The following is a 21,945-nucleotide window of genomic DNA, read 5'->3' as shown; positions in this document are numbered from 1 at the left end:
CGTCCACTTCGTCCAGTTCGCCTCTGCCTCCTTCAAGAAGAATACTGCCCAGAAATTTGGCAATGACACCTTATTCTTTGTGAACACCTGCTACGGTGTCTCCATCAGGAGCTTCTCCTTCTCCCAGGACCAGGACGAAGTCCTCATCCCAACCTTTGAGGTCTTCAATGTCACCAAAGTCATCCATTACATAGACAGAACCCACATCCATCTCCACTTGCATTCCATGAACAGCACCTACAACTGTGCACTGGTGAATAGTACGGACAGCCAGCAGGGTGGGTGCCCCCGGGAGATGGCTGGGGAACAGGGCACAGCCCTGGGCAGGCGCCACCGTGCTCCCCACGCTCCTCCAGCCATGGCTGCAGAGGAACACTGGTGGGCCGGCGTGCAGAAGCAGGAGTTGGGGTGGGCGCAGGGTTGAGTATCTCCTAAATTTTGGGGCGAAAAACACCATAAATGGGACAGAAAATGATCCATTATGCAAAATGGGTGGGCGGGGCTTACCGGGGGACCACAGTTGGCCCAACCAGGAGGTGAGGGTGACGCCGGAGGGCAGGGATTGGTCGAGGACCTCCCAGTAGACGCCGCTGTCACTGGTGTGGCCGACGTTGGTGAAGATGGTGTTGCAGGCGATGGTGGCCATGGCGTTGGGGTTGGTCTTGGCCGAGGTCCCCAGGGCCACCCTGAAAAAGCCGCGTTCGGTGTTGATGGCCCGGAGGTGACCTGCAGAGGGTGCGGGGGAACATGGTAGGAGAAAAATGACGAAAAGGACAAAAAAAAATTAAAAAAAAAGAAAAGAAGCGAAAAAATGGGGTGTTTGGGAAGAGGACGGCCAAGAAGAAGCAAAAAAATGTGGTATTCGTGAAGGAGATGACCCAAAAACCCAAGAATTCATGGTTGTCGTGAAGAGGACGACCAAGAAGACCCAAAATATGGAGATCCGCCAATTTTAGGACATCAAAGATGGAACTTTTGGGGTTTTTGAGGTCCAAAAACCCAAATTTTTGTGGTCTTCATAAAGAAGACAACCAAGAAGACCCCAAAACCCATGGTCTTCATGAATACAACAACCAAGAAGACCCAAAAAGCCATGGTCTTCTTGAAGAGGACAACCAAGAAGACCCAAAAAAACATGGTCTTCATGAAAAAGATGACCCCAAAACCCAACCAGCCACGTTCATCACGAAGAAGAAGACCCCAAAAACCTAAAACTACATGGTTGTCATGAAGAGGACGACCAAGAATACCCAAAAATCCATGGTCTTCATGAAGAAGATGACCCAAAAACCCCAAAACCCATGGTTGTCGTGAAGAAGAAGACCAAGAAGACCCAAAACAACATGGTCTTTGTGAAGAAGATGACCCAAAAATCCCAAAACCCATGGTTGTCATGAAGAAGATCACCAAGAAGACCCAAAAACCCATGATCTTCGTGAAGAAGATGACCCAAAAACCCCAAAACCTATGGTCTTCATGAAGAGGACGGCCAAGAAGACCCAAAAAGCCATGGTCATTATGAAGGAGATGACCCAAAAACCCAAAAATTCATGATCGTTGTGAAGAGGACGGCCAAGAAGACCCAAAAATCCATGGTCTTCATGAAGAAGATGACCCAAAAACCCTAAAAGCCATGGTCATCGTGAAGAGGACGACCAAGAAGACCCAAAATATGGAGATCCACCAACTTTTTGACATCAAAGATGGAAATTTTGGTTTTTTTGAGGTCCAAAAACCCAAATATCTAGATTTTTCATGAAGAAGACCACCAAGAAGACCCCAAAACCCATGGTCATCGTGAAGAGGACGTCCAAGAAGAACAAAAATATGGAGATCCACCAACTTTAGGACATCAAAGCTGGAACTTTTGGGGTTTTTGAGGTCCAAAAACCCAAATACCTATATTTTTCCTGAAGAAAACCACCAAGAAGACCCCAAAACCCAACCATCCATGGTCATCATGAAGAGGACGTCCAAGAAAACCCCAAAAAACATGATTTTCATGAAGAGGACGTCCAAAAAGAACCAAAATATGGAGATCCACCAACATCAAGACACCGAAGATGGAACTTTTGGGGTTTCGGAGGTCCAAAACCCCAAATATCTGTGGTCTTCATGAAGAAGATGACCAAGAAGACCCCAAAACCCATGGTCTTCATGAAGAAGACCACCAAGAAGACCCCAAAACCCAACCATCCATGGTCATCATGAAGACGATGACCAAGAAGAACCAAAATATGGAGATCCACCAACATCACGACATCAAAAATGGAAATTTTGGGGTTTCTGAGGTCCGAAAACCCAAATTTTTGTGGTCTTCATGAAAAAAAAAACACCAAGAAGACCCCAAAACCCACCCACCCATGGTCATAATGAAGAGGATGACCAAGAAGACCCAAAAAAAAAAAGATCTTCATGAAGAAGACCAAGAAGAACGAAAATATGGAGATCCACCAAGTTGGGGACATCAAAAATGGAAATTTTGGGGTTTTGAGGTCCAAAACCCCAAATATCTATATTTTTCATTAAGAAAAAAACACCCAAAAGACCCCAAAACCCAACCACTCATGGTCATCGTGAAGAGGACGTCCAAGAAGAACCAAAATATGGAAATCCACCAACTTTAGGACATCAAAGCTGGAACTTTTGGGGTTTTTGAGGTCCAAAATCCCAAATATCTCTATTTTTCCTGAAGAAAACCACCCAAAAAAACCCAAAACCCACCCCACTCCAGAAGAAGACCCCACCTTCAGCGTCAAACTTCATCCAGGCGATGTCGTCGCCCACGCAGTGGATGCGCCAGCCGGGTAGGGCCGGGGTCATCATGGCCAAGTTGGTCTTGCCGCAGGCGCTGGGGAAGGCGGCAGACATATAACGCTTCCGGCCGCTGGGGGAAGTCACTCCCAAAATCTGTGGGGTGGGGTGGGGTGGGGTGGAGAAGGTGGCCACCACCGTGGGGGGCACCCCAAAGAACCCCAAAGGCACCAGGAACGGCCCCAAAGCCAACCCCAGAAGCCAAATCCGCTCAAAACGGCCTCAAAGCCACCCAAAACGGCCCCAAATCCAGCAGAAATGGTCCCAAATCCACCCCCAGAAGCCCTAAGCCACCCAAAACAGCCCCAAACCAACAAGAAATGGCCCCAAATCCACCACCAGAACCCCAAATCCACCAGAAACAGCCCCAAGTCCACCAGAAACGGCACCAAATCCACCAGAAACGTCCCCAAATCCACCCCCCAGAACCCCAAATCCACCAGAAATGGCCCCAAATCCACCCCCCAGAAAGCCCAAATCCACCAGAAATGGCCCCAAATCCACCCCCCATAAGCCCAAATCCACCAGAAATGGCCCCAAAGCCACCCCCCAGAAAGCCCAAATCCACCAGAAATGGCCCCAAATCCACCAGAAACAGCCCCAAATCCACCAGAAATGGCCCCAAATCCACACCCCAGAACTCCAAAGCCACCCACAATGGTCCTAAAGCCACCCAAAACGGCCCCAAAGCCACCCCAGAAGCCCAAATCCACCAGAAACAGCCCCAAATCCACCAGATAAGGCCCCAAAGCCACACCCAGAACCCCAAATCTACCAGAAACGGCCCCAAATCCACTCCCCAGAACCCCAAATTCACCAGAAATGGCCCCAAATCCACCAGAAACGGTCCCAAATCCACCAGAAAAGGCCCCAAATACACCTGCAGAAGCGCAAAGCCACCAGAAAAGGTCCCAAATCCACCAGATAAGGCCCCAAAGCCACACCCAGAACCCCAAATCCACCAAAAACGACCCCAAATCCACGCCCAGAAGCCCAAAGCCACCCAAAATGGCCCCAAATCCACCCCCAGAAGCCCAAATCCACCAGAAACAGTCCCAAATCCACCAGAAACCTACCGCAACCACCCCCAGAACCCCAAATCCACCAGAAACCTCCCCAAATCCACCAGAAATGGCCTCAAATCCATCCCCAGAAGCCCAAAGCCACCAGAAATGGCCCCAAAGACACCCAAAACGGTCCTAAACCCACCCCCAGAAGCACAAAGCCACCAGAAATGGTCCCAAAGACACCCAAAACGGCCTCAAAGCCACCCAAAACGGCCCCAAACTCAACAGAAACATCCCCAAAGCCACCCCCAGAAGCCCAAATCCACCAGAAATGGCATCAAATCCACCCCCAGAACCCCAAAGCCACCCAAAACGGCCCCAAATCCACTCCCCAGAACCACAAATCCACCAGAAACAGCCCCAAATCCACTCCCCAGAACCCCAAATCCACCAGAAATGGCCCCAAATCCACCCCCAGAAGCACAAAGCCACCAGAAATGGCCCCAAATCCACCCAAAACAGCCCCAAATCCACCAGAAACGGTCCCAAATCCACTCCTCAGAACCCCAAATCCACCAGAAACAGCCCCAAAGCCACCCAAAAGGGACCCAAATCCACCAGAAATGGTCCCAAATCCACCCCCCAGAACACAAAAGCCACCCTAAACGGCCCCAAATACGCCAGAAACCTCCCCAAATCCACCAGAAACAGCACCAAATCCACTCCCAGAACCCCAAATCCACCAGAAATGACCGCAAAAATGTCAAAAACGCCCCAAAAAAGAAAGGAATCACTCCCAAAACTGGAAGAAAATCCCCAAAAAGCATGGATCCAACCCCAAAACCACCCTAAACTCACCTGATCTTCTAAAAAAACCCACAACCCACTCCCAACCACCATAAAACCCAAAGGAAACCCAACAAAACCCAACAGAGACCCCAAAACACGTCAAAAAAAAAAAAAAAAAAAAAAAAAAAAAAAAAAGAACTAGGTATGAAGAAAAAAACAAAAACAAAAACCATGAATATCCCCCCAAAACCACCCTAAACTCACCTGATCTTCTCCAAATCCCACATTTCAATCCCATTCACCATAATGACCAACAAGAACACAACGAAACACAATGAAGACCGCAAAACACCTCAAAACCACCCCAAAATCAACCCAGATCCAAAAAAAAAAAAATCAAAATTAAATGATTTCACCCCCCAAAAAACTTAAAACCTACCTGATGTTCTCCAAAAATCAGAATTTACCCTTTTTCACCATGATGAACAACAAGAACCAAACAAAACCCAAAGGAGACCACAAAACACGTCAAAAACACCTCAAAAAAGAACGGGATAATAAGAAAAAAAAAACAACAACAAAAAACTATGAATTTCCCCCCAAAACCACCCTAAACTCCCCATATCTTCTCCAAAACCCACAATCCACTCCCATTTACCTTAAAGAACAACGATAACCCAACAAAACCCAACGGAGACCCCAAAACACTTCAAAAACACCCCAAAAAAGAACGGGATCACCACCAAAACCGAAAGAAAAACCCCAAAGCCATAGATCCACCCCAAAAGTCCCCCTAAACCTACCTAATGTTTTCTAAAACCCACAATTTACCCTTTTCCACCACGATGACCATGGAAAAAACAACGAAACCCAACGGAGACCCCAAAATACGTCAAAAACACCCCCAAAAAAACGGGATCAGAGGAAAAAAAGCAAAAAACTATGAATTTCCCCCCCAAACCACCCTAAACTCACCTGATCTTCTCCGAAACCCACAATCCACTCCCATTTACCTTAAAGAACAACGATAACTCAACAAAACCCAACGGAGACCCCAAAACATGTCAAAAACACCCCAAAAGTGAACTGGATCAGAAGAAAAAACGTGATATAACCCCCCAAAAAACCTTAAACCTACCTGATGTTCTCCTAAATGTACAATCCACTCCCAACCACCATAAAACCCAATGGAAACCCAACAAAACACAACAGAGACCCCAAAACACGTCAAAAACACCCCAAAAAAGAACGGGATCAGAGGAAAAAAAACAAAAAACTATAAATTTTCCCCCCAAAACCACCCTAAACTCACCTGATCTTCTCCAAAACCCACAATCCACTCCCATTTACCTTAAAGAACAACGATAACCCAACAAAACCCAACAGAGACCCCAAAACACCTGAAAAAAAAACAAAAAAGGAAGGGACCACCCCAAAAAAAACAGAAGAAAAAAACCCAAAAAATGAATCTACCCCAAAAGTCCCCCTTAAACTACCTGATGTTCTCCAAAACCCGCAATTTACACTTTTTCACCATGATGAACAACAAGAACCAAACTAAAACCCAACGGAGACCCCAAAACACGTCAAAAACACCCCAAAAAAGAACAGGATCACCACCAAAAACGAAAGAAAACGCCAAATACCATGAATCCACCCCAAAAGTCCCCCTAAACCTACCTGAAGTTCTCCAAAACCTGCAATTTACCCTTTTCCACCACGATGGCCATGGAAAAAACAACAAAACCCAACGGAGACCCCAAAACACGTCAAAAACACACCAAAAAAGAACAGGATCACCACCAAAAACGAAAGAAAAACCCCAAAGCCATAGATCCAATCCAAAAGTCCCCCTAAACCTACCGGATGTTCTCCAAAACCCACATTTTACCCTTTTTCACCATGATGAACAACAAGAACCCAACTAAAACCCAACGGAGACCCCAAAACACGTCAAAAACATCCCAAAAAAGAACGGGACCACCCCAAAAAGAGAAGAAAAACCTAAGACACAAAAGAAATCCCCCAAAACCATAGATTCACCCCCCAAAAAACCTTAAACTCACCTGATGTTCTCCAAAACCCACAACTTACCCTTTTCCAACACGATGACCACAGAAAACCCAACGAAACCCAACGGAGACCCCAAAACACGTCAAAAACACCCCAAAAAAGAACGGGACCACCCCAAAAAAAACCAAAAAACTATGAATTTCCCCCCCAAACTACCCTAAACTCGTCTGATCTTCTCCAAAACCCACAATCCACTCCCATTTACCGTAAAGACCAACGAGAACCCAACAAAACCCAACGGAGACCCCAAAACATGTCAAAAACACCCCAAAAAAGAACAGGATCACCACCAAAAACGAAAGAAAACCCCCAAAGCCATAGATCCACCCCAAAAGACCCCCTAAACCTACCTGATGTTCTCCAAAACCCACAATTTACACTTTTCCACCATGATGAACATCAAGAACCCAACTAAAACCCAACGGAGACCCCAAAACACGTCAAAAACACCCCAAACAAGAACAGGATCACCCCAAAAATGAAGGAAAACCCCAAATACAACGAATCCACCCCAAAAAAACCCTAAACCTATTTGAAGTTCTCCAAAACCCACACTTTACCCTTTTCCACCATGATGACCACGGAAAACCCAATGAAACCCAACGGAGACCCCAAAACACGTCAAACACACCCCAAAAAAGAACGGGATCAGAAGAAAAAAAGCAAAAAACTATGAATTTCCCCCCAAAACTACCCTAAACTCACCTGATCTCCTCCAAAACCCACAATCCACTCCCATTTACCTTAAAGAACAACGATAACCCAACAAAACCCAACAGAGACCCCAAAACACCTGAAAAAAAAAACAAAAAAGGAAGGGACCACCCCCAAAAAAAACAGAAGAAAAAAACCCAAAATAATGAATCTACCCCAAAAGTCCCCCTTAACCTACCTGATGTTCTCCAAAACCCGCAATTTACACTTTCTCACCATGATGAACAACAAGAACCCAACTAAAACCCAACGGAGACCCCAGAACACGTCAAAAACATCCCAAAAAAGAACAGGATCACCACCAAAAACGAAAGAAAACGCCAAATACCATGAATCCACCCCAAAAGTCCCCCTAAACCTACCTGAAGTTCTCCAAAACCTGCAATTTACCCTTTTCCACCACGATGGCCATGGAAAAAACAACAAAACCCAACGGAGACCCCAAAACACGTCAAAAACACACCAAAAAAGAACAGGATCACCACCAAAAACGAAAGAAAAACCCCAAAGCCATAGATCCAATCCAAAAGTCCCCCTAAACCTACCGGATGTTCTCCAAAACCCACATTTTACCCTTTTTCACCATGATGAACAACAAGAACCCAACTAAAACCCAACGGAGACCCCAAAACACGTCAAAAACATCCCAAAAAAGAACGGGACCACCCCAAAAAGAGAAGAAAAACCTAAGACACAAAAGAAATCCCCCAAAACCATAGATTCACCCCCCAAAAAACCTTAAACTCACCTGATGTTCTCCAAAACCCACAACTTACCCTTTTCCAACACGATGACCACAGAAAACCCAACGAAACCCAACGGAGACCCCAAAACACGTCAAAAACACCCCAAAAAAGAACGGGACCACCCCAAAAAAAACCAAAAAACTATGAATTTCCCCCCCAAACTACCCTAAACTCGTCTGATCTTCTCCAAAACCCACAATCCACTCCCATTTACCTTAAAGAACAACGATAACTCAACAAAACCCAACGGAGACCCCAAAACATGTCAAAAACACCCCAAAAGTGAACTGGATCAGAAGAAAAAACGTGATATAACCCCCCAAAAAACCTTAAACCTACCTGATGTTCTCCTAAATGTACAATCCACTCCCAACCACCATAAAACCCAATGGAAACCCAACAAAACACAACAGAGACCCCAAAACACGTCAAAAACACCCCAAAAAAGAACGGGATCAGAGGAAAAAAAACAAAAAACTATAAATTTTCCCCCCAAAACCACCCTAAACTCACCTGATCTTCTCCAAAACCCACAATCCACTCCCATTTACCTTAAAGAACAACGATAACCCAACAAAACCCAACAGAGACCCCAAAACACCTGAAAAAAAAACAAAAAAGGAAGGGACCACCCCAAAAAAAACAGAAGAAAAAAACCCAAAAAAATGAATCTACCCCAAAAGTCCCCCTTAAACTACCTGATGTTCTCCAAAACCCGCAATTTACACTTTTTCACCATGATGAACAACAAGAACCAAACTAAAACCCAACGGAGACCCCAAAACACGTCAAAAACACCCCAAAAAAGAACAGGATCACCACCAAAAACGAAAGAAAACGCCAAATACCATGAATCCACCCCAAAAGTCCCCCTAAACCTACCTGAAGTTCTCCAAAACCTGCAATTTACCCTTTTCCACCACGATGGCCATGGAAAAAACAACAAAACCCAACGGAGACCCCAAAACACGTCAAAAACACACCAAAAAAGAACAGGATCACCACCAAAAACGAAAGAAAAACCCCAAAGCCATAGATCCAATCCAAAAGTCCCCCTAAACCTACCGGATGTTCTCCAAAACCCACATTTTACCCTTTTTCACCATGATGAACAACAAGAACCCAACTAAAACCCAACGGAGACCCCAAAACACGTCAAAAACATCCCAAAAAAGAACGGGACCACCCCAAAAAGAGAAGAAAAACCTAAGACACAAAAGAAATCCCCCAAAACCATAGATTCACCCCCCAAAAAACCTTAAACTCACCTGATGTTCTCCAAAACCCACAACTTACCCTTTTCCAACACGATGACCACAGAAAACCCAACGAAACCCAACGGAGACCCCAAAACACGTCAAAAACACCCCAAAAAAGAACGGGACCACCCCAAAAAAAACCAAAAAACTATGAATTTCCCCCCCAAACTACCCTAAACTCGTCTGATCTTCTCCAAAACCCACAATCCACTCCCATTTACCGTAAAGACCAACGAGAACCCAACAAAACCCAACGGAGACCCCAAAACATGTCAAAAACACCCCAAAAAAGAACAGGATCACCACCAAAAACGAAAGAAAACCCCCAAAGCCATAGATCCACCCCAAAAGACCCCCTAAACCTACCTGATGTTCTCCAAAACCCACAATTTACACTTTTCCACCATGATGAACATCAAGAACCCAACTAAAACCCAACGGAGACCCCAAAACACGTCAAAAACACCCCAAACAAGAACAGGATCACCCAAAAATGAAGGAAAACCCAAATACAACGAATCCACCCCAAAAAAACCCTAAACCTATTTGAAGTTCTCCAAAACCCACACTTTACCCTTTTCCACCATGATGACCACGGAAAACCCAATGAAACCCAACGGAGACCCCAAAACACGTCAAACACACCCAAAAAAGAACGGGATCAGAAGAAAAAAAGCAAAAAACTATGAATTTCCCCCCAAAACTACCCTAAACTCACCTGATCTCCTCCAAAACCCACAATCCACTCCCATTTACCTTAAAGAACAACGATAACCCAACAAAACCCAACAGAGACCCCAAAACACCTGAAAAAAAAACAAAAAAGGAAGGGACCACCCCCAAAAAAACAGAAGAAAAAAACCCAAAATAATGAATCTACCCCAAAAGTCCCCCTTAACCTACCTGATGTTCTCCAAAACCCGCAATTTACACTTTCTCACCATGATGAACAACAAGAACCCAACTAAAACCCAACGGAGACCCCAGAACACGTCAAAAACATCCCAAAAAAGAACAGGATCACCACCAAAAACGAAAGAAAACGCCAAATACCATGAATCCACCCCAAAAGTCCCCCTAAACATACCTGAAGTTCTCCAAAACCCGCAATTTACCCTTTTCCACCACGATGGCCATGGAAAAATGTCCTGGTTTCAGTTAGCACAGAATTAATTTTCTTCCTAGTAGCTGGTGGAATGCTGTGTTTTGGCTTAGGATGAGAAGAGTGCTGATAACACCCCGATGCTTTAATTGTTGCAGAGCAGTGCTTATACTAAGCCAAGGACATCCCAGCCTTTTGCTCTGTCCTGCCAACGGGCAGGCTGGGGGTGCAGTAAGAGCTGGGAGGGGACAGACCCAGGACAAAAAAACAACAAAACCCAACGAAGACCCAAAACACGTCAAAAACACACCAAAAAAGAACAGGATCACCACCAAAAACGAAAGAAAAACCCCAAAGCATAGATCCAATCCAAAAGTCCCCCTAAACCTACCGGATGTTCTCCAAAACCCACACTTTACCCTTTTTCACCATGGTGAACAACAAGAACCCAACTAAAACCCAATGGAGACCCCAAAACACGTCAAAAACACCCCAAAAAAGAACAGGATCACCACCAAAAATGAAAGAAAACGCCAAATACCATGAATCCACCCCAAAAGTCCCCCTAAACCTACCTGAAGTTCTCCAAAACCCACAACTTACCCTTTTCCACCACGATGACCATGGAAAAAAACAACAAAACCCAACGGAGACCCCAAAACACGTCAAAAACACCCCGAAAAAAACGGGATCAGAGGAAAAAAAGCAAAAAACTATGAATTTCCCCCAAAACCACCCTAAACTCACCTGATCTTCTCCAAAACCCACAATCCACTCCCATTTACCTTAAAGAACAACGATAACTCAACAAAACCCAACGGAGACCCCAAAACATGTCAAAAACACCCAAAGGTGAACTGGATCAGAAGAAAAAACGTGATTTAACCCCAAAAAAACCTTAAACCTACCTGATGTTCTCCTAAATGTACAATCCACTCCCAACCACCATAAAACCCAATGGAAACCCAACAAAACACAACAGAGACCCCAAAACACGTCAAAAACACCCCAAAAAAGAACGGGATCAGAAGAAAAAAAAACAAAAAACTATGATTTTCCCCCCAAAACTACCCTAAACTCGCCTGATCTTCTCCAAAACCCACAATCCACTCCCATTTACCGTAAAGACCAACGAGAACCCAACAAAACCCAACGGAGACCCCAAAACACGTCAAAAACACCCCAAAAAAGAACAGGATCACCACCAAAAACGAAAGAAAACCCCCAAAGCCATAGATCCACCCCAAAAGACCCCCTAAACCTACGGATGTTCTCCAAAACCCACAATTTACACTTTTCCACCATGATGAACATCAAGAACCCAACTAAAACCCAACAAAGACCCAAAAACACGTCAAAAACACCCCAAACAAGAACAGGATCACCCCCAAAAATGAAGGAAAACCCAAATACAACGAATCCACCCCAAAAAAACCCTAAACCTATTTGAAGTTCTCCAAAACCCACACTTTACCCTTTTCCACCATGATGACCACGGAAAACCCAATGAAACCCAACGGAGACCCCAAAACACGTCAAACACACCCCAAAAAAGAACGGGATCAGAAGAAAAAAAGCAAAAAACTATGAATTTCCCCCCAAAAACTACCCTAAACTCACCTGATCTCCTCCAAAACCCACAATCCACTCCATTTACCTTAAAGACCAACGAGAACCCAACAAAACCCAACAGAGACCCCAAAACACCTGAAAAAAAAAAAAAAAAACAAAAAAGGAAGGGACCACCCCAAAAAAAACAGAAGAAAAAAACCCAAAATAATGAATCTACCCCAAAAGTCCCCCTTAACCTACCTGATGTTCTCCAAAACCCGCAATTTACACTTTTTCACCATGATGAACAACAAGAACCCAACTAAAACCCAACGGAGACCCCAAAACACGTCAAAAACACCCAAAAAAGAACAGGATCACCACCAAAAATGAAGGAAAACGCCAAATACCATGAATCCACCCCAAAAGTCCCCCTAAACCTACCTGAAGTTCTCCAAAACCTGCAATTTACCCTTTTCCACCACGATGGCCATGGAAAAAAACAACAAAACCCAACGGAGACCCCAAAACACGTCAAAAACATCCCAAAAAAGAACAGGATCACCACCAAAACGAAAGAAAAACCCCAAAGCCATAGATCCAATCCAAAAGTCCCCCTAAACCTACCAGATGTTCTCCAAAACCCACACTTTACCCTTTTTCACCATGATGAACAACAAGAACCCAACTAAAACCCAACGGAGACCCCAAAACACGTCAAAAACATCCCAAAAAGAACGGGACACCCCAAAAAGAGAAGAAAAACCTAAGACACAAAAGAAATCCCCCAAAACCATAGATTCACCCCCCAAAAAACCTTAAACTCACCTGATGTTCTCCAAAACCCACAACTTACCCTTTTCCAACACGATGACCACAGAAAACCCAACGAAACCCAACGGAGACCCCAAAACACCTCAAAAATCCCCAAAAAAGAACGGGACCACCCCAAAAAAAAACAGAAGAAAACCCCCAAAACCATGAATCTACCCAAAAGTCCCCATTAACCTACCTGATGTTCTCCAAAACCCGCAATTTACACTTTTTCACCATGTGAGAACAACAAGAACCCAACTAAAACCCAACGGAGACCCCAAAACACGTCAAAAACACCCCAAAAAGAACAGGATCACCACCAAAAACGAAAGAAAACGCCAAATACCATGAATCCACCCCAAAAGTCCCCCTAAACCTACATGAAGTTCTCCAAAACCCGCAATTTACCCTTTTCCACCACGATGACCACGGAAAACCCAATGAAACGTGATTTAACCCCCAAAAAAAACTTAAACCTACCTGATGTTCTCCTAAATGTACAATCCACTCCCAACCACCATAAAACCCAATGGAAACCCAACAAAACACAACAGAGACCCCAAAACACGTCAAAAACACCCCAAAAAAGAACGGGATCAGAAGAAAAAAAAACAAAAAACTATGATTTTCCCCCCAAAACTACCCTAAACTCGCCTGATCTTCTCCAAAACCCACAATCCACTCCCATTTACCGTAAAGACCAACGAGAACCCAACAAAACCCAACGGAGACCCCAAAACATGTCAAAAACACCCCAAAAAAGAACAGGATCACCACCAAAAACGAAAGAAAACCCCCAAAGCCATAGATCCACCCCAAAAGACCCCCTAAACCTACCGGATGTTCTCCAAAACCCGCAATTTACACTTTTTCACCATGATGAACAACGAGAACCAAACTAAAACCCAACGGAGACACCAAAACACGTCAAAAACACCCCAAAAAAGAACAGGATCACCACCAAAAATGAAAGAAAACGCCAAATACCATGAATCCACCCCAAAAGTCCCCCTAAACCTACCTGAAGTTCTCCAAAACCCGCAATTTACCCTTTTCCACCACGATGGCCATGGAAAAACAACAAAACCCAACGGAGACCCCAAAACACGTCAAAAACACACCAAAAAAGAACAGGATCACCACCAAAAACGAAAGAAAAACCCCAAAGCCATAGATCCAATCCAAAAGTCCCCCTAAACCTACCGGATGTTCTCCAAAACCCACATTTTACCCTTTTTCACCATGATGAACAACAAGAACCCAACTAAAACCCAACAAAGACCCCAAAACACGTCAAAAACATCCCAAAAAAGAACAGGATCACCACCAAAAACGAAAGAAAACCCCAAATACCGTGAATCCACCCCAAAAGTCCCTCTAAACCCACCTGATGTTCTCCAAAACCCACACTTTACCCTTTTTCACCATGATGAACAACAAGAACCCAACTAAAACCCAACGGAGACCCCAAAACACGTCAAAAACATCCCAAAAAAGAACGGGACCACCCCAAAAAGAGAAGAAAAACCTAAGACACAAAAGAAATCCCCAAAACCATAGATTCACCCCCCAAAAAACCTTAAACTCACCTGATGTTCTCCAAAACCCACAACTTACCCTTTTCCAACACGATGACCACAGAAAACCCAACGAAACCCAACGGAGACCCCAAAACACGTCAAAAACACCCAAAAAAGAACGGGACCACCCCAAAAAAACCAAAAAACTATGAATTTCCCCCCCAAACTACCCTAAACTCGTCTGATCTTCTCCAAAACCCACAATCCACTCCCATTTACCTTAAAGAACAACGATAACTCAACAAAACCCAACGGAGACCCCAAAACATGTCAAAAACACCCCAAAAGTGAACTGGATCAGAAGAAAAAACGTGATATTAACCCCCAAAAAACCTTAAACCTACCTGATGTTCTCCTAAATGTACAATCCACTCCCAACCACCATAAAACCCAATGGAAACCCAACAAAACACAACAGAGACCCCAAAACACGTCAAAAACACCCCAAAAAAGAACGGGATCAGAGGAAAAAAAACAAAAAACTATAAATTTTCCCCCCAAAACCACCCTAAACTCACCTGATCTTCTCCAAAACCCACAATCCACTCCCATTTACCTTAAAGAACAACGATAACCCAACAAAACCAACAGAGACCCCAAAACACCTGAAAAAAAAACAAAAAAGGAAGGGACCACCCCAAAAAAACAGAAGAAAAAACCCAAAAAAATGAATCTACCCCAAAAATCCCCCTTAACCTACCTGATGTTCTCCAAAACCCGCAATTTACACTTTTTCACCATGATGAACAACAAGAACCAAACTAAAACCCAACGGAGACCCCAAAACACGTCAAAAACACCCCAAAAAAGAACAGGATCACCACCAAAAACGAAAGAAAACGCCAAATACCATGAATCCACCCCAAAAGTCCCCCTAAACCTACATGAAGTTCTCCAAAACCCGCAATTTACCCTTTTCCACCACGATGACCACGGAAAACCCAATGAAACGTGATTTAACCCCCAAAAAAAACTTAAACCTACCTGATGTTCTCCTAAATGTACAATCCACTCCCAACCACCATAAAACCCAATGGAAACCCAACAAAACACAACAGAGACCCCAAAACACGTCAAAAACACCCCAAAAAAGAACGGGATCAGAAGAAAAAAAAACAAAAAACTATGAATTTCCCCCAAAACTACCCTAAACTCGCCTGATCTTCTCCAAAACCCACAATCCACTCCCATTTACCGTAAAGACCAACGAGAACCCAACAAAACCCAACGGAGACCCCAAAACATGTCAAAAACACCCCAAAAAAGAACAGGATCACCACCAAAAACGAAAGAAAACCCCCAAAGCCATAGATCCACCCCAAAAGACCCCCTAAACCTACCGGATGTTCTCCAAAACCCGCAATTTACACTTTTTCACCATGATGAACAACGAGAACCAAACTAAAACCCAACGGAGACCCCAAAACACGTCAAAAACACCCCAAAAAAGAACAGGATCACCACCAAAAATGAAAGAAAACGCCAAATACCATGAATCCACCCCAAAAGTCCCCCTAAACCTACCTGAAGTTCTCCAAAACCCGCAATTTACCCTTTTCCACCACGATGGCCATGGAAAAACAACAAAACCCAACGGAGACCCAAAACACGTCAAAAACACACCAAAAAAGAACAGGATCACCACCAAAAAACGAAAGAAAAACCCCAAAGCCATAGATCCAATCCAAAAGTCCCCCTAAACCTACCGGATGTTCTCCAAAACCCACATTTTACCCTTTTTCACCATGATGAACAACAAGAACCCAACTAAAACCCAACAAAGACCCCAAAACACGTCAAAAACATCCCAAAAAAGAACAGGATCACCACCAAAAACGAAAGAAAACCCCAAATACCGTGAATCCACCCAAAAGTCCCTCTAAACCCACCTGATGTTCTCCAAAACCCACACTTTACCCTTTTTCACCATGATGAACAACAAGAACCCAACTAAAACCCAACGGAGACCCCAAAACACGTCAAAAACATCCCAAAAAAGAACGGGACCACCCCAAAAAGAGAAGAAAAACCTAAGACACAAAAGAAATCCCCCAAAACCATAGATTCACCCCCAAAAAACCTTAAACTCACCTGATGTTCTCCAAAACCCACAACTTACCCTTTTCCTACACGATGACTACAGAAAACCCAACGAAACCCAACGGAGACCCCAAAACACGTCAAAAACACCCCATAAAAGAATGGGATCAGAAGAAGAAAAACAAAAAACTATGAATTCCCCCCCCAAACCACCCTAAACTCACCTGATCTTCTCCAAAACCCACAATCCACTCCCATTTACCTTAAAGACCAACGAGAACCCAACAAAACCCAACGGAGACCCCAAAACACCTCAAAAAAAACCAAAAAAGAACAAGATCACCACCAAAACCGAAAGAAAAACCCCAAAGCCATAGATCCAACCCAAAAGTCCCCCTAAACCTACCTGAAGTTCTCCAAAACCCACAATTTACCCTTTTCCACCATGATGACCACAGAAAACCCAACGACACCCAACGGAGACCCAAAAACACGTCAAACACACCCCAAAAAAGAATGGGATCACCCCCAAAACTGGAAGAAAATCCCCCAAAACCACGGATCCAATCCCAAAACCACCCTAATGTGGGTAGTTAGGGTCTGGCGGCCTGAAGATGTCGAGCTGTACGGAAAGGTGGAAAAAAAACCAAAACTATGAATTTCCCCCCAAAACACCCTAAACTCACCTGATCTTCTCCAAAACCCACAATCCACTCCCATTTACCTTAAAGACCAATGAAAACACAACAAAACCAACGGAGACCCCAAAACACGTCAAAAACACCCCAAAAAAGAACGGGATCACCACCAAAAACGAACGAAAACGCCAAATACCATGAATCCACCCCAAAAGTCCCCCTAAACCTACCTGAAGTTCTCCAAAACCCACAACTTACCCTTTTCCACCACGATGACCATGGAAAACCTAATGAAACCAGGGGAGACCCCAAAACACGTCAAAAACACCCCAAAAAAGAACGGGATCAGAAGAAGAAAAACAAAAACCTATGAATTTCCCCCCAAACCACCCTAAACTCACCTGATCTTCTCCAAAACCCACAATCCACTCCCATTTAACTTAAAGACCAACGAGAACCCAACAAAACCCAATGGAGACCCCAAAACACCTCAAAAACACCCCAAAAAAGAACAGGATCACCACCAAAACCGAAAGAAAAACCCCAAAGCCATAGATCCACCCAAAAGTCCCCCTAAACCTACCTGATGTTCTCCAAAACCCACAATTTACACTTTTTCACCATGATGAACAACAAGAACCCAACTAAAACCCAACAAAGACCCCAAAACACGTCAAAAACACCCCAAACAAGAACAGGATCACCCCCAAAAATGAAGGAAAACCCCAAATACCATGAATCCACCCCAAAAGTCCCCCTAAACCTACCTGAAGTTCTCCAAAACCCACAATTTACCCTTTTCTACCACGATGACCACAGAAAACCCAACGAAACCCAACGGAGACCCCAAAACACGTCAAACACACCCCAAAAAAGAACGGGACCACCCCAAGAACAGAAGAAAACCCTAAAACACAGAAGAAATCCCCCAAAACCATAGATTCACCTTCCAAAAAAACTTAAACTCCCCTGATGTTCTCCAAAACCCACAATCCACTCCCATTTACCTTAAAGACCAACGAGAAACCAACTAAACCCAACGGAGACCCCAAAACACCTCAAAAACACCCCAAACAAGAACAGGATCACCCCCAAAACTGGAAGAAAATCTCCAAAAAGCATGGATCCAATCCCAAAACCACCCTTAACCTACCTGATGTTCTCCAAAACCCGCAATTTACCCTTTTCCACCATGATGACCAACAAGAACCAAACTAAAACCCAACGGAGACCCCAAAACATGTCAAAAACACCCCAAACAAGAACAGGATCACCCCCAAAAATGAAAGAAACCCCCCAAAAACATAGATCCACCCCAAAAGTCCCCTTAACCTACCTGATGTTCTCCAAAACCCGCAATTTACCTTTTTCCACCACGATGACCACGGAAAACCCAACAAAACCTAACGGAGACCCCAAAACACGTCTAAAACACCCCTAAAAAGAACGGGATCAGAAGAAAAAAAAAAACAACAAAAAAACACGTATCCGCCCAAAAAACCCCCTTAAGACTACCTGATGTTCTCCAAAACCAACAGCCTGCACCCAACCACCATAAAACCCATTGGGAACCCAACGCAACCAAACGAAGACCCCAAAACACCTCAAAACCACCCTAAAATCAACCCAGATCCTCATAAAAAAACAAAATCCCGTGATTTCACCCCAAACTCGCCCCCCACCAGCATGTGCTCGGCCAGCCGCCCTTTGTCATGGCCATGTGGGAGGTGATGCGCAGATAAAGAACGGGATCAGAAGAAAAAAAAACAAAAAAGCATGAATCCACCCCAAAACCGCCCCAAAATCAACCCAGATCCTCAAAAAAAAACAAAAAAGGGGTATTTCACCCCAAAACAGCCCCCCACCAGCATGTGCTCGGCCAGCCAGCCCTCGTCGCGGGCCATGCGGGAGGCAATGTGCAGGGCAAAGCACTTCTTGCCCAGCAGCGAGTTGCCCCTGTAGCCGCTGCTGAAGGACGCAATGCGGCGCTCGGCGGGGACGTGGGCCACCAGGGTGCGCCTCGGGGTCGCAGGGCCACCCGTTGACAAGGGGTTCTGTGAAAAAAATAAAAACAATTTTTGGGGTGAATTCAGGCATTTTTGTTTTTATATTGCATTTTTTTCCCCGTTTTTTGATATTTTTTGTGTTTTTAGGGATTTTTTAGGGGTTTTTGGGCCACCAAGGTCGTTGTGGGGCCATCCGTTGACCAGAGGTTCTGTAAAAAAAAGAAGAGGGTCAAGTTTTGGGGCAAATTGAGGGTTTTTGGGGCTTTTCGTTCTTTTCTTTGGCTTTTTTTGCTTTTTTTTTTTGCGAGTATTTTGCACGTTTTGGAGTGTTGTGGGGAGGATTTGGGGTGGATTTAGGGGTATTTGGGCCACCAGGGTGCGCTCAGGGTTGCATGGCCACCCGTTGACAAGGGGCTCTGTGAAAAATTAGAACAATTTTTGGGATGAATTCAGGTGGTTTCATGTATTTTGCGTTTCTTTTTAGCTTTATTTTGGTGGTTTTTTTTGTGGGTTTTGGGGCGGTTTTGCGGTGGTTTTGCCTGTTTGGGGTGGTTTTGGGGGCATTTTTGCAGGTTTATGGGTGTTTTTTGGCATTTCTGCCTGTTTTGGGGTGTTTTGGGGGCATTTTTGCCTGTTTTGGGGTGGTTTTTGGACATTTTTGCCTGTTTTGGGGTGGTTTTCAGGTGTTTTTGGCTCTTTTTGAGTGTTTTTGTCTGTTTTGGGGCTTCTTTTTTGGCATTTTTGAATGTTTATGGGCGTTTTCTGGGTGTTTTTGCATGGTTTTGGGTGTTTTTTGAGTGGTTTTCCGCGTTTATGGGAGTTTTGGGGGCACTTTGGGGGCGTTTTTGCATTTTTTGGGCACATCTTGGGCGGTTTTGCGCATTTATTGGGCGTTTTTAGGCGTTTTTGCATGTTTCTTGTGCATTTTGTGCAGTTTTGGGCGTTTCTTGGGCGTTTTTGCGCGTTTTTTCGGCGTTTCTTGGCGTTTTTGCACATTTCTTAGGCGTTTATTGGGTGTTTCCTTGGGCTTTTGGGGCGTTTTGCAAGTTTTTGGCCATTTCTTGGGTGTTTCTTGGGCGTTTTTTCGCGTTTCTTGGGTGTTCTTGCGTGTTTTGTGGGCGTTTTTGCCTTTTAGGGGTGTTTTGGGGGCGTTTTTGCAAGTTTATGGTGTTTTTTGGACATTTTTGCGCGTTTATGGTGTTTTGGGAGCATTCTTGCCTGTTTTGGGGTGTTTTTGGAGTGCTTTTGCCTGTTTTGGGGTGATTTTGGGGCGTTTTTCCCTGTTTTGGGGCTCACCTCGCAGGGGCAGGGGCCGGCCGACAGAGTGGAGGCAACGGACGAAGTCCCCGGTGGCCAGCGAGGGGAAGATCTGGTGGCCCACGTGGGTCATGATGCGCATGGAGGCCACGACGTAGGGTGAGCTGCACGCCCGCCTTGGCCTTTTGGGGTGTTTGGGGAGTTTTGGGGCATTTGGGGGTGTTTTGGGTTCATTTTTGTTTGGTTTTGTGTCGTTTTGGGTAATTTTGGGGTGTTTTTGAGTCGTTTTGGAGTGTTTATGGGCGTTTCTTTGGGATTTTTGAGCATTTGGGGTGTTTCTTGGGCGTTTCTGAGCATTTCTTGGCGTTTCTTGGGCGTTTTGCGCGTTTCTTGGGTGTTTTTGCGCGTTTAGGGTAGTTTCTTTGGCATTTTTGCGTATTTTTGGGGTCTTTCTTGGCGTTTTTGTGCGTTTTGGGGTCTTTCTTGGGCATTTCTTGGGCGTTTTTGCACGTTTTGGGGCATTTATTGGGTGTTTTTGGGTGGTTTTGAGCATTTCCTGGGCGTTTTTTGCACGTTTTTTGGGTCGTTTCTTGGGCATTTTTGTGTGTTTTGGGGTATTTTGGGGGGGGGTTGGGTATTAGGGCTCACCTCGCAGGGGCAGGGGCCGGCCGACGGAGTGGAGGCAGCGGACGAAGTCCCCGGTGGCCGCGAGGGGAAGATCTGGTGGCCCACACAGGTCATGATGCGCATGGAGGCCACGACGTAGGGCGAGTCGGTGAGCTGCACGACTGCCTTGGCCTTTTGGGGGGTTTTGGGGAAGTTTGGGTGCATTTAGGGGTGTTTTGGGTCATTTTGGTTTGGTTTTGGGGTGGTTTGGGGTGTTTTATGTGTGTTTTTGGATTTTTTGATGGTATTTGGCCGTTTCTTGGGCGTTTTTGCACATTTTTTGGGCATTTTTTGGGCGTTTTTGCGCATTTTTTGGGCATTTCTTAGGCGTTTTTGCACAGCTTGGGGCATTTCTACGCATTTTGGGGCGTCTTTGCATGTTTCTTGGGCGTTTCATGGTGTTTTTGTGTGTTTTTGGGCATTTTTGCGTGTTTTGGGGCATTTCTTGGGCGTTATTGCGCATTTTTGGGGTCTTTCTTGGGCGTTTTTGTGAGTTTTGGGGTGTTTCTTCGGCGTTTCTTAGGTGTTTTTGCGCGATTTTGGGCATTTATTGGCTGTTTTTGCGTGTTTTTGAGCATTTCCTGGGCGTTTTTGCGTGTTATTTTTTGGCGTTTTTGCGTGTTTTTGGGCTTTTTTGGGAGTTTTTGTGTTTTGGGGTATTTTGGGGGGGGGGGGGGGGGGGGGGGGATATTAGGGCTCACCTCGCAGCGGCAAGGGCCGGCCGACGGAGTGGAGGCAGCGAACGAAGTCCCCGGTGGCCAGCGAGGGGATGATCTGGTGGCCCACGTGGGTCATGATGTGCATGGAGGCCACGACGTAGGGCGAGTCTGTGAGCTGCACGCCCGCCTTGGCCTTTTGGGGGTTTTGGGGCATTTGGGGGCGTTTTG

At 45.0% G+C, this 21,945-nt stretch overlaps 1 protein-coding gene and 1 long non-coding RNA gene across 2 annotated transcripts in view; both read right to left on the bottom strand.

The window, feature by feature from the left end:
- LOC137856291 (uncharacterized) overlaps positions 1-21,945 on the bottom strand; it is a 95,432-nt gene that overhangs the window by 7,962 nt on the left and 65,525 nt on the right. The gene's annotated exons all lie outside the window — the stretch shown is intronic.
- On the bottom strand, positions 223-21,230 carry LOC137855247 (phosphoenolpyruvate carboxykinase [GTP], mitochondrial-like). The gene is made up of 5 exons (XM_068679329.1): positions 21,041-21,230; positions 18,995-19,183; positions 2,748-2,910; positions 508-726; positions 223-431 (listed from the first exon to the last, which is right to left on the bottom strand). The coding sequence occupies exons 1-5, from the start codon at positions 21,221-21,223 to the stop codon at positions 238-240; spliced, it is 948 nt and encodes a 315-aa protein (XP_068535430.1). The 5' UTR covers positions 21,224-21,230; the 3' UTR covers positions 223-237.

Source organism: Anas acuta, chromosome 1, assembly GCF_963932015.1.
Source record: "Anas acuta chromosome 1, bAnaAcu1.1, whole genome shotgun sequence".
Taxonomy (NCBI): Eukaryota; Metazoa; Chordata; class Aves; order Anseriformes; family Anatidae; genus Anas; species Anas acuta.
The sequence above is the reverse complement of the archived record's forward strand: the minus strand, read 5'-3'. Positions and strand labels throughout refer to the sequence as shown.

Bases quoted from the DNA above. Each gene is read 5' to 3' on its own strand.
- LOC137855247 (XM_068679329.1), bottom strand. From the start codon at position 21,223: ATGCACCCAAACTTCCCCAAAACCCCCCAAAAGGCCAAGGCAGTCGTG. The intron at 19,184-21,040 runs GTGAGCCCTAAT...TTTTTTTCACAG, and splicing joins CCGGCCCCTGCCCCTGCGAG to AACCCCTTGTCAACGGGTGG. The intron at 727-2,747 runs GTGGGGTCTTCT...CACCCTCTGCAG, and splicing joins GATGAAGTTTGACGCTGAAG to GTCACCTCCGGGCCATCAAC.